Raw genomic sequence first — 19,982 nt, forward strand, 5'->3', positions numbered from 1 at the left:
TATTAAAATTAATAACTAAGATGTTGTAAAAATAATGAAATTTAAAATTTTATTTTTTAAGTTCAATGCACTTTTAAGGCTATGCCTGGCAAAAATCATTAGATTTATGAAACCATTGAACCACATTAATGATAAGAGTATGATACAGTTCATATTAACACGGTAATTATTAAGCATTCTGTTAATTATAAAAGATTGTTCATTAGCATAAAGAAATGTATTGAGGTTAATTATTTTATTGATATCTGTAATAAGTACGAACGCTAAACATAACTTCATTAAATTTTATTATGACAGGTTTTATCTTGAAGTAATTAGGTGTATGTACAAGAATTTAGTTCAAGGTGAATTATTATTCTGTTGACAGGCGTGGGTACAAACAGGCCCTTTTCGTTATAATAATAAATTAGGATATTAAAGTGAAAGGAAACAATATATAGATTTTGTATTTCAACATAAATGATGTCTTAATTAATAAACATAGTGATGACATGACTTGACGACCCATATAGCCGAATGGTTAGTGACCCTGACTACTAAGCTAGAGGTCCCGGGTTCGAATCCAGGTGCATTCATTTATATGATGAATATGGATGTTTGTTTCCGAGTCATGGATGTTTATATGTATTTATGTATGTTTAAGTAAGTATATTGTATTAAATATATATATATCGTTGTCTTGTACCCATAGTACAAGGCTATGCCTAGTTTGGGGCAAGATAATTTGTACAAAAGTGTGTCAAACAAAAAAGAAAACTTACGGTACGCAAACGTGGTCGCTAATAATTATGTGCCTGATGAGAAAGCTGATAGTCGCAAAGAGGGCATTAAAAAGGGCTATGCTAGGAGTTTTCCTGTGAGAGCGAATCAGAAAAGAGAAAATCGTTAGATTGAGAAAATGACGTGGCAGTGGGCAGGGCACATAGTTCGAGGGACAGATGGCTGGCGGAGGGTTGACCCCCCACAAGATGGAATGACGATCTGGTGAATATCGCCGCAACACGTTGGGTGAGGGCAGCGCAGGGCCGCTCGTCATGGAGATCTTTCGGGGAGACCTTTGTCCAGCAGTGGACGACTTCCGGCTGATGATGAGTGATGATGCCTTAATATAAATACATATAGAAACGCTGACAGCGCAACCAGTGAAAATTAGGATAGGATAGTTCCGCACGACTTGCTTTATTAATCAGTATAAAAGTACTAGCATTTATGTAGTAAAATACAATATTAATAGTAATAATACACAAAAATGTCAATTTGTATTACATAATACATTTAACACTTCAGAACTATTACAAAAATGTTACATTAAAAAGTTTATCATTCAGAAAAATCAACTACCATCCATAATTACAACGACTGTCAACGAATTATCGATCAGGTCACGTGTCCTGACGCGAGTTTAACATTTTATACCCATCCCAAGAAAAGTGCTCAACGCTGCTAAAGAAGTTACCACTACCAATTGCTCGTAATGCAATCGACACACGGGATCATGAGTTGAATATCTTCATACCGCAATTGTTTTGACCATTTATTAACCAAGATTGTCGTCCGTACCATTATCATTCCATTGGCACATTAACTGATGCAAGTTTAGGTGAAATTTTGATTTCTTCAGCATTGTTTGCGATATTTAAATTAGCCACGATTTGTACGTGACTGCAATAGTTTAGACTTTCGTAAGCCATGACGATTATGTTTTTCTACAGAACAATTATTATTGGAAAATGTTAGTAACTTTTTAATGGAAATCAGACTGTTTTAATGAATTTATAGTTCATTTATTTTGATACATATTAAATTTGGATATTTAATACTAGAAGTGAGAGATATAACTTAAAAAGCAATCTGAATAGATTTGAAAGAGCGAAATGGCAAGTCAATTTCCTACTATTGAGGTTGAGTAAGTTATCAACTGTAAAGTAGATCCTGTAGATGGAGCCACAACCTGAGAGTTGAACAAGACCTACCACGATTTACGATCCACGCGTCACTCGAACGGTTGGCTCTGTTGGGACATCAATTGTATTACGTTTAATTATTAACATTACTTCACGTCAGTGAATATACGGTGTGAAAGTAATTTAAATTCGGTTCTGAAAACCAAAAACTATCTCAGGACCTTGCGACAAGGAACAGGAAAATTCTGTGTTGAGCGCCAAAATCTTTCACTGCATTTTTTTTCTCTTTTTCTTATTATTATTCCTTTGTGTGGAATGCAGACAGCTGTGGTCTATTAAATATAATATAACAAAAGCCAAAAAACCATATAAATTAAAATTCTCTTTAAAAAAGAACGCGTTTTCATCGCTTAGTAATAAAAAAGTTACACATTTAGTTACTACATTTGAACTATTAAAAGGGTCGGTGGCAATATAAGCTAACCGTTGACTCTCACCCATAAACTTATTATACTAACGTAATAGAAAACCACTCTATTCATTACGGCGAGACTAAATTTGAAATTTTCATGTGTGCTAGTTTTACAGATGTATTAGTGAGTTTGTGAAGTGTGTAGGATTTTGCTTTTAGACAATCCCTTTGACAAATATTATATTTATATTATATTATACAATATTTTATTATCAAACACATATTTTCTTAAAGTTTTATCATAAATTTATTATTCAAATCAAACAAATCTTATAAGTATGTTTACAATACTACGACGACATAAAATTAAAACTATCATTACGTGGAAGCGTACCAAAAATACTGGCACCATTACCGCGTTGGATAGCAGGCTGATCCGTTGACCGAGATAGCTGCCAGCGCTTGGGTTTCCAGTAGCCTTATTGAGGCGCGAAGATAGTATTTTGAACATTCTCCGCGCCTCTGGGCCCCACGGGCCAAGTGTCTCGCAGTATTTTCTTAATTGATTATAATCTTAAGAAAATACTTTAAAATGTAACATTTATTACTGTAAGTATGTATTCTGTGAAAATAAACATCATGAAAGTAGTATTGAAGAATTAGTTTACCTGTGAAATGATTATTTAGTTGGACTGTTGCGACAGTTATATGTAACGACACAATCTAATACAGAACACGACACCATTATATTTTTTAATAAACATACGTTTAAAGTAAAATTAGAACGCGATCTAATTTGACAGGAGACTAATGGACACTAAATTGTTTCAAAACGGTTTCATGGTCTTCATCTATTCCGTCTCTTTCTCACACCTAGGTTTTATGTAAGGATATTTGTCTCGCTATCACACAGGGTTTGTCTATTACGGTAGTATACTAAGTTTATGCTCTCACCACATTACTCCTGGTTCGATCCTCGCCTACCACGTACTTATGTGACAACCGCTTTCAAATCGGTATGTGTGTATTCTATGAGGTCGTGCTTAGCCAGTCATAGGCTCCTTTGCACAGGATGCCGGCTAGATTATGGGTACCACAACAGCGCCTATTTCTAATATCTATATATATATAAATGAATTGCTGTTCGTTAATCTCGCTAAAACTCGAGAACGGTGGACCGATTTGGCAAATTTAGGTCGTGAATTATTTGTGGAAGTCCAGGGAAGGTTTAAAAGGTGAATAAATAGGAAAATGCTGCTAAATTAAATAAAAACATCAAATTTGTTTTTCCTTTGATGTTTCCATACATAATTTCTATGAGAGAATTTATTGACGCACGGTTTGACAGTTCTGCTGTGAAACAATTTCATTACGACAGCAGGGTACATATTATTTTACGAAGTAATTTTTGATGTTATGATATAATTGACAAATTCATATAAAAAACATTATTTTATTTATTATATACAGAACAACGTCTGTCGGGTCAGCTAGTATATAATAAAAATAAATAATAATGTGTAAACATTACTGAGAAATGAGACTTAACATCTTATGTCTCAAGATGACGAGCGCAATTGTAGTGCCGCTCAGAACTTTTTGGTTTTTTTAAGAATCCTGAGCGGCACTGCATTGTCATGTGCAGGGCGTATCAATTACCATCAACTGAACATCCTTCTCGTCTTGTCTCTTATTTATATAAAAAAAAATAGGTCAATTACGCTTTTCTAATTCTTGTGATCTTACAAAAGAATATCCGCGGTGATAACATACCGAAGTATGTTTGATCGATTGAAGATTCTTCCATAAAATAAATAATTTACTAGATTCACTTGTTACCTCTTTTATCTGCACCCATGCTTTAAATCCATTATTAAAGATTCTAAAACAGTTAGCTTATTGCCAACATTAGAACACCCAATGTCCTAATTACATCATCCAAACGAGTGTTGGAATGAAATTCAGTACAACATGATATCATTTTATCTTTTTTTCGCGATTCAATTGAGAACCTAAAATGAACTTCCTTTTTATTTCGTACCACGTGATTAGAGCTATCTTATTTAGGTTGACGTCAAATACGTCAACGTACCGCGTGCAACGTAGAGCAGCTCGAATTGTCGGGGACTCAGTGCTCTGTGAACGGCTGGATCACTTGGCGTTGCGTAGAGACGTCGCTTCATTGTGTGTCTTCTACCGCATTTATCACGGGGAGTGTTCCGAAGAGCTGTTTAACCTGATTCCTGCCGCCGAATTTCACCTTCGCACGACACGCCACAAGTTAGGATATCATCCCCACCATCTGGATGTGTGGCGATCCTCCACAGTGCGGTTTTCAAGAAGCTTTCTCCCTCGTTCTACAAAGCTGTGGAATGAGCTTCCTTGTGCGGTGTTTCCGGGACGTTACGACATGGGTACCTTCAAAAAAAGCGCGTACACCTTTTCTAAAGGCCGGCAACGCTCTTGTGATTCCTCTGGTGTTGCAAGAGAATGTGGGCGGCGGTGATCACTTAACACCACCCCGTACGCTCGATTGTCCTCCTATTCCATAAAAAAAAATCAAGCCGGAAAATATAAAGCGCAAAGTTAAAATATTGTTTTAGTAATTTCAATGCAAAAAAAAAACGCTAAAATCATATCATTGACCGACTTCATTTTACGTTTCGAAACGCAACGCATATGGTTCGAGTAAGAGAGACAAACTTATACAACGACTGTAGAGCGTCGTCTCTTTCTCACACCGTGGACCACAGACAAATTTATTTCGTTCATTCTTCATAAGCGATTCAAACGCCATTCAGTAAAAGGCACTTCATGGTACTTTAGGTACCTAAACTGAATCGCTAAAAGTTGATGGTAGGCCCTCTATGGTATTAGTAAACGAGTAAACGAGACAGCGAAGACTGCTAAAATTTACTTTGAATGTATGCCTTTAAAAGTGGCTGTAGCAATCGTTTCCTAACAAGCTCTCGTCATAAGGTCAAGTTCAATGCAACTATTAACGAGGTCGGAAATCATGTGACTACGTGACTATTTATCGATTATGAATAATTATATACAAAGTCAGTCCAAAAATTATCGCCAGTACACATCTGGCAAGTTCGCAAAGTCGAGTGAACGTGTTTTAGTTAAAAAAAATGCGTGCGTACAAAGTATAAGTCATGTCCGGATGCACCGGATGCCGGCTAGACTATGGGTACCACAACGGCGCATATTTCTGCCGTGAAGCAGTAATGTGTAAACATTTTTGTGTTTTGGTCTGAAGGGCGCCGCAGCTAGTGAAATTACTGGGCAAATGAGACTTGACATCTTGTGTCTCAAGGTGACGAGTGCCGTTGCAGTGCCGCTCAGAATTTTTGGGTTTTTCAATAATCTTGAGTGGCACTGCATCAATTACCAACAGCTGACGGTCCTGCTCGTCTCGTCCCGTATGTCGTATATATATATATATATATATATTTATATAGTTTTGGCGTATGATTCATATCACACGTAGGAATTTCTAGTAAAGTACGTATCTAACCGTGCGAGTTGCCAGTTACTCGCAAGGCTGACTCTTACGCTAGCTCGCATTGTGTAAAATGGGCCATTACATAAAGAGCAGGACAAACGAGCGTACGAGTCATCTGATGTTAAGTGATCACCGCCGACCACATTCTCCTGCAGCACCAGCGAAATCACAGTCGTATCATCCCGGAAACACCGCACAAGGAAGCTCATTACACAGCTTTGTTGTTCGTCGAAGAAAGTGCCTTGAAAACCACACTGTGGAGAAACGTCACACATCCAGATGGTGAGGATGATATCCTAATATGTAGCGTGTCAAGCGAAGGTGGAATTCGGCGGTAGGAATTAGGTGAAACAGCTTTTCGGAACACTTCCCGTGATAAATGCGGTAGAAGACACTCAATGAAGCGACGTCTCTACGCAACGCCAAGTGAACCTTTAAATTCCATGTTGAATTTAGTAGGTACTTGAATACTAACTTTTGTAACTACCCTTTGTCACTACCCTGATTAACCAATGAATATCTAAGTTATCGGACAGCCTGGGACTAGATTATGATTATTTTATAGCAATAGCAATGACAGTACAATATTGCATATTTTATTGAAAAGAGCGTAAAAAAGAATGCTGCGAGAGTTTCTTGCGCCGTTTCTTCTCTCTCAGCGCGCCATTTGTTTCCGAAGTGGTAGTAGTATCTAGTATATTAGAAACGACATCAAAAAGAATTCTAAAGGAACAAATTTTGAGAAAATAAATGCCTTTTATGCCTAAAACAGGGCCTCCCTAATCCACCTTCGCCTGAGCGTGCTTCGAGTGGTAGTCCAGACGAAGGATACGTACCACCTACTTACAATAGATAACCAAGTCCTAATTCTGGTAAATTGTATGTTTGATCAGCTCTTGGAATGTGGCCACGATTTACGGATGTGGCATGCGGCTTAGTTGGTAAGAGAGCCGAAACTTACCCCAACAGGCGTGGGTTCCCGCTTCGTCAATATATATTGATATAAATTAAAGGGCAATGTCAAAATCCGTCCCAGAACCGATGAACATGGGACCTACACCATCATTATTTAAATATTTTAATCTAGAATTTTTTAAAGTATTTTTTCGTACAGCTATAATTGTTTATTAGGCTGTATGATGTCTTTGGGGTTTGACAGCCAGCCCCTAAACGGCGGGACAGAATACCGGGTTTATTTCAAGTTTTCCTACTCTAAGATTGGAGACGCCAAATGATTGATGATATTACGGATGTTGAAATACCTTAGTCACCTTTTACGACGCCTCGGTAAGAGTGAGGGAAGGTCTATTCTACTTAACCGGATACCCCACGGCCAAGCACCCGCAACCGGCGAGCATGTTTGAAAAGAGTAATGAATCTAGAGGAAGCGCGTGAGGTTTGTAAGGATAGAAGCAAGTGGCGTTCTATTGTCTCTTGCCTACCCCGACGGGAACAAGGCGTGAGTGTATGCAATATTAGTAGCAAATATTTGTATCAAACGGACACTTATGAATCAAAATGTGTGTTTAAAAAGAATCGTACCTGACGAATTATAATGATGACCGACTTAATTGACCTATAGACTATACAAAATCATAATAGTTGAGATGATAAAAGGTCATGAAAAAGACCGAAATCGGGAGCCAAAACAACCGGCAGCCAAAATGCGAAATTCCACCCCCTTCATGTTGATGTCTAGCATTCTACAACCAAAACTTTGATCATTGAGAAAGATTGTTACATTATATCGTAAAACCGACTAGCCATTGTAAAAGCCATTCAAACAATGCTTGTAAGCATATTTGCACAGTCCAGAGGCTGTTGGCAAAAATTGGCATTTCGCCAAATGCAATTGGAAACTTGGCTCAATTCATTGTGCACTTGAGAAAGTTAACCTACATTAAGCAAGCAACAGCTTATGCTAACAGCTGTAGTTGCCGTCGAAATTCGTGGCACTCGGGGTCATAAGACGAGCGATGTATTGATCAGGGAGCATGGCATTGCCCTCGTCAAGTCGAGTAAAAATAGGCACGGTCGTACCATTCTTTTCTCGAAGCAGTTCAGGCCATTTTCGATCCCCTATAACTTCGTTGTGCATAAAATTTGATGACTGAATTCAGTAAGAATAGTATATTTATTGCAATTACCAGTGAAGGCGTTGCGTAGAGACGTCGCTTCATTGTGTGTCTTCTACCGAATTTATCACGGGGAGTGTTCCGAAGAGCTGTTTTAACCTGATTCCTGCCGCCGAATTCCAACTTCGCACGACACGCCACAAGTTAGGATATCATCCCCACCATCTGGATGTGTGGCGGTCCTCCACAGTGCGGTTTTCAAGGAGCTTTCTTCCACGTACTACAAAGCTGTGGACTGAGCTTTCTTGTGCGGTGTTTCCGGGACGATACGACATGGGTACCTTCAAAAAAAGCGCGTACACCTTCCTTAAAGGCCGGCAACGCTCTTGTGATTCCTCTGGTGTTGCAAAAGAATGTGGGCGGCGGTGATCACTTAACACCAGGTGACCCGTACGCTCGTTTGTCCTGCTATTCCATAAAATAAAAAAAGGCTTCCTTACACGGGTTGCCGGCTTAATTATGGGTACCACAGCAGCGCCTATTTATTATGTGTAAGCATTATTAATTTGGATATTTTTAATACAACTGTTAAAGCAATGAAACAATGTATCATGAATTCATTTTTTGAAGCCGATGACGAACCTGTAAATATTAAGTGTGCTTATTATTACATAGTTCGAAGTTGTAGTAATAGTTATTATTTTAGTTGTTGTCGGAATTGTTGATGTTGTTGATGTAGTTGTTAAGTTTTAGATGCTGCTGGTGATGGTGAAGTTGTTGACGCAGTAATTGTTGTTGAAGCTGCTGTGGGTGCGGTCGTAGAAATCGACGTATTTGTCTGAAGAATAGGACAGCAATTAAATTAGAAATATTCCAAATTCAAATATTTTCATTCAAAATAGCATTAGAAATCACCTATTGAACTTCAAAAACTACCTCCCATTCGAAATATGCGGCAAATTAAATAGCCTGAGGGCGAATTCTCAGTCTGTGGTATCATTAAGAAAATCATTCATGTTAAGTAACCACCAAATAAAATAGTTCCTCTATGTTTAAGAAATAAAATAAAGTATGATATAGTGAAGTACTTGATAGCTTTTGTTATTGTTTAAAAAAAAATAAAAAGTCATAAGAAATCTTATTTTAATAACCGACCAACAAATCAATAGATTACAAAGTGCGAGCCAGAAGGACTCATTAAATTGACCGCTTTGGCGATAGCTACACATTTTAAAATCTATCATGATGTCGCCCAAAGCGAAAACTTCTATCACCAACGTAATAAGTAGCCCCAGCAGGCCAATGAGTAGTTGCTCTCAATATTTTAACACGACTGCCAAATCTTTCTTTCAGTATTTGAAAGAAGTCACGTGTTTCTCCTTTAGCAGTCGTTTCCCAAGTTACAGGTCTATTACAATCTTTGGGATATGTTACAGAGCAAGAATTATCACTTGAATTTTCTGTTATTTCTTCATATTCTACTGTAGTCACCATTGTTGTCGGTTCTGATGTTAAAACTGTTGTTGAAGCTGTAGTTATAGTTGTTATTGAAGTTGTTGACGGAATTGTTGATGTTATTGTTGTTGTTGATGTAGTTGTTAAATTTGTAGACGCCGCAGGTGATGGTGGAGTTGTTGACGCAGTAATTGTTGTTGAAGCTGCTGTCGGCGTGGTCGTTGAAATCGTCGTATTTATGTCTGAAGAATAACACAGCAATTAAATTAGAAATAATACAAATTCAAATAATTTCATTCAAAATAAGATTAAAAATCTCTTATTGAACGTCAATAACCACCCATTCGAAATATGCCACTGAGAAGAACAAGCGCAAGAATTTTAGCAGGCTTTTCATCTTTTTAAGCTTTTTTGGGCTTTTTCATCGAAAAAATATGTTTAGAAGGTAATATTGTACAATTAAACTTATTATTTAATAGCCTGAGGGCGCTTGCTCTTTTACCAGTTTGTGGTATCATTAGGAAAATCAATAAATTATGTTAAGTAACCTTTACTACACACAGGTTTTTAAACACATCCTTTAAATTTGGTAACACATATGTTTTGTACATTTCCTGGGATCATCGCCAATTACTTACTAACAATGACTTACTAACTCAAACGAGTAGAGAGCATAAGATGTTTATGTTTGTTCCCAGTGTTAACATTGTTGTTTAAGTAAACTATAAAGTAGTAATAGACTAACTACTAACCTACCTTACTAGATGGTACTAAGGCTGTCGTTGGATTAGCGGTACTCCTGGTGCAGTCTGATACAGTTGATGATTCAGTACTATTAGTTTCAGTTGTTGTTGCTGGTTGTGGAGCCGGCGTTGTTGTTGTTGTAGTTGTCGTAGTGGTTGTTGTTGTAGTTGTAGTAGTAGTTGTTGTTGATGTTGTTGAAGGCGTTGTTTCACATTGTCCATTATCAACAACATGATACTCTGAAAGTCAATTAGTATTAAATTTATTTCTGATTTCTTTTTTTGATATTTAATTAAACATTTTCAATAATTTACCTTTCTTGTTATCACAATTGTACTCATGCATGTCACACTCATCTAAGAATATTCGCTTTTCCGTTGTATTATATTCTATACCACACGTCTTAACGCCGGTATGGTTGCATAAAGTAGCTATGACACATGAGGATTGAGGCTGTAATATTGAAAACATAGGCCAAGGTATTTAATACCAGTATTAAAGCTTTATGAGCAAAAGTTTCACATATTTACATAAAATTTTTTAAAGGAAAATAGTACAATATATGTTTAGATTTTGAATGTTCAAAAATACAAGTTCGTTTTTGAACATAAACATATAATTTGTGTGAATAATGAACGATAATTGAGCAAGAATAAGATATAGAGTATAGGTAATACTATGAAATACCAGCTGACCCTAGTAGAGGAAAAAGGAAAGCTACAAGGTGGTATGATCTAGCAAAGGGTTTGGATTTTCAGAATAAAATTCCTTCCGAGTGGGAAGCATGGCTTAGAATGAGAAGGACTGAACCACCAACTGAGAAAAACTTGAAGCTAAGAGATTAGAAGAGTCTCAATTAGATTTGCTTGATCAGTGCCCATAGAGAGAGGCCCACAGCCATTTACAAAATATAAAGATTTTCCAGCGGGTGACATAGAAGATATATACAAAAATAAATATTAGGAGTGAATTGTTTTAGATTTTAATTTAATTACTGTTTTGTGAGATTTATGAAGTATATTTTAAGAGGTTAAGAGTATAGGTGATATAGGGTATAGATGAACTGACAGCCCGACAATGAGTGAACAATTTCGATTAGTCAGTGTGTATCAGCTGATGATTATCCAAGCTTAACCGTGGCTTCCTGTTTAGGACTTGTCAATCAAAATTGGTTACAGTAGCAATAGATTCGTTTTCTTTTTCTTATCTCAATGTATCTCCGTTAGATATATTCTTCTCTCATGCACCTTTTATTTGTCTGTACACTAGTCTCTTAGATATAGGATTGTCTCCACTGCGTTTCAACTAGATATCGGACTACCTATAAACAATTATAGCTTTATTATTACGGCTACTATCAGATGCATGTGTGCGTTGCATCTTGACACTCAATGGCATCTTTCAAATTGGCGCTTCGGGCTATTTTACATTGAAATTAATAAATTAAAAATACTTGTAATATTATTTTTACAAATTTTACTACGCAAAACGATATATTACTTTCAATTATTAGCAAAGTTTAACAGAACATGTGGCACGTCAATGTCACACATTTTTCGAGCGTACCCGAGTACGCTCACTTCAGCGTAATATCTAGTTGGAGCACAGCGGAGACCAATCCCTAACCTAAGACTAGTATAAAGTCTTAAATATCAAATATTTGATAATTTAATTACCGGTATATAATGTCCAGAGGAATCATAATAAGCAAAGGACATAAATAATAATAATCCGATACAGAAATCTTCAACACAAAGCAAAAAACATGCCCGATTTGGCATAATAAATTGTATTTACAACATCACATATTTGTCGCCATTTTGCAGAAAATGACGTCAGTTGGAACACGTAAAGCATGTAATAAAACTAAAATATATACAATGGGCGTGATAAAAACAAAACAAAATAACTGTTTCAAATTTCAAATTACATCTGTATATAAACATTATTCAAATATTGTTTGAGACGTTTTGTATAAATAAATGTGCATTTCATAGCCGTCGTTTTATTCAATCTCGACGTAACTTTACTCTAAAAATTCTGAATCAGCACTCAACATTTTCCGTGTTATATTTTTAAAAACACCTTTAACAATTTTCAACATTCGCTTGCCATTCTTGTAGAACTCTTGTTTCTTTAATATTACCGTACTCAAAGTCACTTTCGTTTTTGGTTTATTAATGGTCGTTGCAGTTGTATGCTTGTGTAGATGTCTCCGTCTTTTTGGGGTATATCTTCTTTTGCCACTTAACATATTCTTTGGTAGCGACATTTCTTTGGTAGTCCTTTGCAGTCCAAATCTTCTGTACGGCACAGAAATGTATCTATCGCCCGCTCTATGAAACCTATGGTCTGGACATGGTGGATGTGAGGGGCAGGCAGGTATCGGCGGACATTGAGATGCAGGCAAATTGAAGCAATCCGAGTAGTTTATGGGTTCAAAATCTAAAAAAAATATTAGGTATAAATGGGTATTTACGAGACAAAACTATGAGACTCTAATGACCACAAATCTATCAACGTTAAAGCACATATTAAGTTGGTAGGCCCCTGACAAGATGGACCGACAATCTGGTCAAGATCGCCGGAATACGTTGGATGAGGGCAGCGCCGGACCGATCGTTGAGGAGATCTTTGGGGAAGGCCTTTATGCGATGTGGACGTTTTCTGGCTGATGATGAAAGCAAATAATTAGATATATTTTAATTTAGGTGTGCTCTTAGATCTCATGAGACATCACCACCTTTAATTTGGTAAATATTTTTTTAACAATATTTTTGGAACTTCGTTTCAAAAAATAGATCACTAAAATAGATTGCATTTGGATATGGAAATAAGATAGATATACCACTTCGGTATCATAAATATTCATTTTTTACCAGAATGTACTAGATGGCATTGCGTAGAGACGTCAATTCACTGTGTGTCTTATACCGCATTTATCACGGGGAGTGCTCCGAAGAGCTGTTTCACCTGATTTCTGCCGCCGAATTCCACCTTCTCATGACACGCCACAAATTAGAATATCATCCCCACCATCTGGATTTGTGGCTTTCCTCCACAGTGCGGTTTTCAAGGAACTATCTTCCACGTACTGCAAAGCTGTGGAATGAGCTACATTGTGCGGTGTTTCCGGGACGATACGACATGGGTACCTTCAAAAAAAGCGCGTACATCTTCCTTAAAGGCGTATGCGCTCCTGTGATTTCTCTGGTGTTGCAAGAGAATGGCAGCGGTGATCACTTCATGGTGACTCCTTTATTCTCCTTTTTCATATAAAAAACTTGGATGTATTGTTTGGTTGGTTAACTGCTAATAAGTATTGCTTTTACCTCTTCTTTCATCACAATTGTATTCGTACATATCACATTCATCAATGAACAGTCTTCTCTGATACGGTGACGGATTATCAGGCTCTTCCCCACATTCGGGTATCCAGGTATGGTTGCATATGTCAGCCAGTAAGCACCAATGTAATGGCTACAAAATGCATCATTTAAGAGATTTTTGCAAGAAAAACAGATTGAAGCAGAAAAAAATTTGCAAGAGCGTAAGAACGGTTTCTAAAATAAACAAATACATCATCATCATCATCAGCTGGAAAACGTCCACTGCTGTGCAAAAGCTTCCACCAAAGATTTCCACGACGATCGGTCCTGCGCTGCCCTCATCCAACGTATTCCGGCGATCTTGACCAGATCGTAGGTCTATCTTGTGGGGGGACTACTAACACTGCGTCTTCCGATACGTGGACGCCATTCGAGGACTTTACTGCCCCAACATTTGTCCGTCGAACTATGTACCCTGCCCACTGCCACTTCAGTTTCCCAACCGTCTGAGCTGTGTTGACTTTCATTCTCCTACGGATCACCTCATTTCTGATTCGATCTCGAAAAGAAACTCCGAGCACAGCCCTCTCCATTGCCCTCTGAGCGTCCAAGATCTTTCTCATACATCCATAACACTTAAATATAAATGTAAGTACCACTTACTACTTTTATTCTATTATCTTTGGTACTACGGCTGAAAAAAGTACTAATCTTAAATAAAGTGGAGTGTTGCAATAAAATTCCGATACCCATGATAAGAGATCTAACTTGTGTTATGGATACCTGTGTTCGCGTAAATCAACCTAATATATTAGTTTCAGCTTAAATTAAGGATTGGTGTCCACTGCGCTCCAACTAGATACCGCAATAGCTTTTTTATTATGGCAACTATTATTATTAGATTCTTGTGTGCGTGGCATCTTGACACTCAATAGCATCTTTCAAATTTTGTAAAGTTTGCTTCGTATTATTTTACATTGATATTAATTAAAATACAAAATACTTAATGATGATATGTGATCCCAGTGTCTTTCTTATTGCCTGTAGTATTATTTTTATAAATTTTACCACGCAACCTGGCATTTTATTTTCAATTATTTGCAAAGTTTAACAGGACATACGACACGTCAACGTCACACATTGTTGGGCGTAGTATTAGTTGCCGCACTTTGCGACTACCAGAGACCAATCTTTAATCTAAGGGCTTAAGATAACAATTCTTTTTTAGCTTAGATAATATTATATACATCTTGATAGACTATGACAGCTGTGAACACATCGAAAAAAAATAGTGGCAAACAGATTGCCTCTATTTTTACCAACGCACACTTAAACAAAGATACGTAAGACGTAGTTTGTAATGCAAACTAAAGTAACAAACCTGGCCTGTTGTCATGCATTGGCTAATAGCTCTATCAACACGTATTAATTAGTAGATATAAAAAAGAATTGCTGAAAGACTTACTTTGATGTCTTATTTATCAATCGAGAGTATTATTTATCATGTTATCATATTTTGAAAATATGTATATTATCTTTAAAAAAAGTGTGTCTGTACTTATGAATGCACGCAAGAAGTTATACTTCTTTGGCCTAACAAAGCCAAAATTCTTTAAATTATTTATTCCTCGTGTTATTCTACGTTTATAGAAAGAACAATATTGTAAAAATCTTGCAAAGTAGGCTTTGGCAATTAATTATTAAATAACGAATACGGCTGTACGGGCTTGAACCCTTTGCCTGTCCTAATGATGGACGAAGAAACCAAAGAAAAAATAACTAATGTCAGAAAATTTTAGGAACCAACTTCACCCTGTTACTTTTGTGTTACAGCGATACACGCGCATCTTCTCATATTTTTTTCTTAACGCGCCTAAAGAAGTATAACTTAAAAAAAAACATTCGCTTTTTATCCTTGATTTAATAATGTTTTTAAAGCAAGAAAATTGAATATTCGCATGAAAGAATTTGCAAAATGAAACGCATGGAGCTCTTGGAAACAAAATAAATTCCCCGGAGGCCTTAATACAAAACAAATTCCCGCACTAATAAATACATTCTGCAAATTCCACTCACCTCCGTACACTTTCATAAGGTCAAAGGTTACAGAAACAAAGACAGGCAAGAAATACACTCGTATTTTCAAATAACTATTACAATTTAAATGCGCGTGGATGGTGATTCTTGAATTAATGTTTATTATAATAGAATATTAAATTCTCTGCTAACATTTCTCTTTTGATAAAATTAAGGATTTGATAATGTGAAGCAGCTTCAAACAAAATATAGATAAGTTGTTATCCCTCTTCCTCATCCACTTCTGGAGTTAATTAAATTAGAAGGCATTAAATGGTATAAAAGGCATTTATTTTCTCAAAATTGATTCCTTTAGAATTCTTTTTGATATCATTTCTAATATACTAGATACATATAAGTGGCGCTCTGAGTGAGAAGAAGCGGCGCAAGAAACTCTCACTTCTATACACATATCTAACAGGGATAGAATATTATTTTAGTGATGAACATAAAATTAATGTAAAATTTTTAATGAAAAAAAACTGAAAATTATATCAGCCAAAGTTTAAGAATTATTGTGGAGAAAGACTAACTAAATAAATGCCTTTTATGCCTTTTTATAACTAAACAGAGCTTCATTAGTATAGAAAACGTAATAAAAGTCTAGCTCCCTTCACAAATAAGGCTCTATTTTTGACGTCTGCAGTAACACGGTTCATTGTCCTTATTGACTTAAGTATCTAATGATCTGATATTGCTAACTAATACTTATTAGGTAGGTATAATAGGTAAAATAAAATATACATACCCAAACAAAGTGTGGTCGACTTGGATACGGTATATAAAGGCATACTGGAAAAAAGGTTTCATAATAAGTTATTGAAGAGTTTTCAAATTTTTTACTCTTAATGGTGATTTTCATTATTATAACACTAGAAATAAGGGATTGCTTGTAACTCTAGTAGTTAATTCTAGTAGGCTTCATAAGATATATAAAAGCTTTAAGGATACATATAATAAAGTACCAGCCACTGTTCAGGCATTATCTATAAACAAATTTAAATGTTTTATTATAAAATGGCTCTGTCGTAAAGCCTACTACTCCACAGCTGAATATCTAAGTGATTCAACAGCCTGGGACTAGATTATGACTATTTAATAGCAATAGCAATGACAGTACAATATTGCATATTTTATTAAAAAGTGCGCAACAAACAATGATGGGAGAGTTTCTTGGGCCGCTTCTTCTTTCTCAGAGCGCCAATTGTTTCCGAAGCGGTAGTACTATCTCTATTATATAAGAAATGACATCAAAAAGAATTCATAAAGAATCTATTTTGAGAAAATAAATGCCTTTTTATGCCTTTTTATAAGGCTTCTGCGACTCATTTCCCGTGAATTTAGGTTACATCGAGCTCCCTAAGGACCTATAAATTTGATGGTATCCCTTTTTCTTCATTCAGATTACGTCATCATAGTGGGATATTAATAGTTATAAATATTAATTAATGTAATTATTGCCAATCCCTTATATCCAAACTCAAAATAGGATGTGACCTCACTTATTGAAGGTCAAAAACTACCACCGATTCCAAAGAGAATGCCTCAGACATGAGAAGAATGGGCGCAACAAACCTAACGGGCTTTTTTTTTATCAAAAAATATGTTTACAAAGTAATATTGTACAATTAAACTTATTCTTACCGCCTGAGGGCGGTCGCTCCATTCCCAATCAGTGGTATCATTAAGAAAGTCATTTATGTTATAGTAACCTTTACCACACAATTCAATCCAGTTTTTATATAAATATTGAGATCAAAATGCATTGCTATGTTAACTGAAACGTTAATTGCGTCACAGCTTTGGTTGCTTATGATGCGATTTCATTGATTTGCGAGGTGTGACGTCATAATCGGCCATCATAACACTTACGACCTTATTCGCACGTTATTGAAAGTATATTGATGAAATTAAATGATTTCCGTTCAATTCCGAAGTGATTTCAGCTTATTTTATGCTAAATAAAGTTTCGTTTTTCAAAACAGTCGACGTGTACCGACTTATCTGCCAATCATCAGCTTATAAATTTACAATTTTATTTACTTTTACTTATAATTTAATACAAAATGTATGCTTACTTTTCAATAAGATTGCAATCTTGAGCCATAACAATATTATGCATTAGAATACGTTTTTTTTTTTACGGAATAGGAGGACAAACGAGCATACTGGTCACCTGTTGTTAAGTGATCACCGCCGCCCACAATCTCTTGCAACACCAGAGGAATCACAGCAGCGTTGCCGGCCTTTAAGGAAGGTGTACGCGCTTTTTTTGAAGGTACCTATGTCGTATCGTCCCGGAAACGAAAGTTTATTCCACAGCTTTGTAGTACGTGGAAGAAAGTTCCTTGAAAACCGCACTATGGAGGACCGCCACACATCCAGATGATGGGGATGATATCCTAATGCATATATAATATAATTTAAAATCATAATATTATATGCAAAAATAATGATTATTCAAAGCATGTTATTTCATTTAATACAATTCTTACAAATGTAACAGCTGTCATGAGAGAACTGCAAGTTCAGACCATTTAAAATAGGACTTAGTTCAAAGTCAAAGTAAAATAAACTTTATTCAATTAGGCTAAAACTAAGCGCTTTTGAATCAACACTATAAATATTTCTTTTAAATTACTGAATTTACCATATTATTATGTTCGAAACAAGTTGAACTTGTAGAAGAATGTACTAAATGAAATGCAACGGCCACTCTTTTCAATCAAATAGAGTATTTTACAATGGCTGTAAAATACATAACAAATTAGTTTGTAAGGTGCTGCATCCAATATAGGAGTCGTGTTAAAATAATATAAACTATTTCATAAAAATAGTAAAGAATTAACTGTATAAATATAAATTATCGTATATTGGATGCAACAATCTTCAGAGCTTGAATTCATTGTTAGCGGTACATTACAATTATACAGTTGTCAACGGAGGTGATCACCCACTACCTAGTTATCTTCATGCTAATCCGCCGATGATCGAAATTAAAAAGTTATAAGATTCTAAGTAATAAGGCAACATCTCAACTTACCCAGAAAAAAATTTACGGGTGTATCTTTGATCATAATTTGGCCTTTTCCACTAAATTATTAAAACTATTGTATTACACTTTATTCACCCATATTGTCTTTAAATATAAAACGCATGTAAGAGCAAAACGCTGAAATATAATATAGAAATACCGTTAAAATATTCGCAGTGATGCAAGAGAAGCCATAAATGTTTATTTACGTAACCGAAGTAGAGTAGTACAATCCTTTTAGATACTATAATTATACATAGTATAATTATACAAGCAACCTCCTGTACGAACGATACTTCAAAACAAATCATACTATAATATTCATATAAACTGCTTGGGACGTATTCAAAATAAATTATAGAGCATTTAGAATTCCGTCAACATTTAAATCCTAAGTTTAATTTGCACTCCAACGATTTAAGTTCTTTGAAAGACTACCGCACCCATAGAGACATAATATTTTTATGTAAATTAATTAATTATTACATAATATAGCTGATTCTCCATATCTATTAAGTAAAATAGGATTTCGCTGCAGAAGGCCTACATCCCGATGTAAAGATGAATTAGATTGCCTATGCGAGACTATAAATATAGGTTTATAATTCGGGCATGTAGCTGTTATAATAGAGTATACAGTCGTATTGACATATTTCATAAAAAGTTAAATGTTTTCAGATCACTGGTTTGGATTTGTTCCTATTTCGCCCCGAGTTTTCGTCCCGCATTCCTGTTTCGTCCCACGTTTATTTTTATTCCAGTTTCGGGTAACTTTATAAAATGTTATTATAGTACAGCCAGAAAAAAATGTGAATTACAACAATATTCTAAATATATATAAGGCTTACCCGCAAACTTGGCAAACATATCATAAACGGACCAAGTAAATAGTGAAATTATCTTGATTACAAAGTCCATACATCACGAAGAAGGTGGAGAAAGCGGTAGATAAAAGTTAGGGTTTTAAGCATGAATAAAATTGTCATCATTAAATAAAGAATATTTAATTATTAATCACAATTTGAATTACAGACAGTTCTATTAACTATTCTATCAACCATTTAAAATTATCATCCTACTATAGACCGCTATACAAGTAAAATAATAAAATCTAGAGGGCACACATTGTACGGGTTTTTTTAAAGATATTGAATTTTAAAATCAATTTATATTACAATTTGAATTAGTATATTTACTTATTTTTAACATACACACACAAAAGTATTATTTTGTACGCATTTAACGGTTAAAAAAGGCTCCTTTTGCCATTAATTGATTTCTAGTATTGAGCTTGAACTTGTTGAGTTCATTGAAACATTAATAACTTATGATATTCTAGATATCTTCATGTTAGAAAATGATAAATTGAAGCGTGAAATTATTAAATTACACCAGTCTAAAGCACTGCCTTACTCATTTGTTTAAAATATATACATATTGTT

At 35.5% G+C, this 19,982-nt stretch overlaps 1 protein-coding gene and 1 long non-coding RNA gene across 3 annotated transcripts; both read right to left on the reverse strand.

Moving 5' to 3' along the window:
- Positions 1-9,034: 9,034 nt before the first annotated feature.
- Positions 9,035-11,974, reverse strand: LOC126971904 (uncharacterized). Of its 2 annotated transcripts, none has more exons than XR_007731010.1 (4): positions 11,778-11,972; positions 10,416-10,554; positions 10,114-10,340; positions 9,035-9,599 (listed from the first exon to the last, which is right to left on the reverse strand). XR_007731010.1 is itself a non-coding variant. In XM_050818419.1 (4 exons), the coding sequence occupies exons 1-4, from the start codon at positions 11,880-11,882 to the stop codon at positions 9,133-9,135; spliced, it is 942 nt and encodes a 313-aa protein (XP_050674376.1). In that variant the 5' UTR covers positions 11,883-11,974; the 3' UTR covers positions 9,035-9,132. The 2 variants fall into 2 exon arrangements, 1 of the variants encoding a protein (XP_050674376.1); XM_050818419.1 differs by having other exon boundaries at positions 10,110-10,340; positions 11,778-11,974.
- A 259-nt stretch (positions 11,975-12,233) lies between these two features.
- Positions 12,234-18,690, reverse strand: LOC126972074 (uncharacterized). The gene is made up of 4 exons (XR_007731043.1): positions 18,550-18,690; positions 16,255-16,298; positions 13,434-13,581; positions 12,234-12,546 (listed from the first exon to the last, which is right to left on the reverse strand). It is a non-coding gene; the product is annotated as an uncharacterized LOC126972074 (long non-coding RNA).
- Positions 18,691-19,982: the final 1,292 nt, after the last annotated feature.

The sequence above is a fragment of the Leptidea sinapis genome, chromosome 2 (assembly GCF_905404315.1).
Source record: "Leptidea sinapis chromosome 2, ilLepSina1.1, whole genome shotgun sequence".
Lineage (NCBI taxonomy): Eukaryota > Metazoa > Arthropoda > Insecta > Lepidoptera > Pieridae > Leptidea > Leptidea sinapis.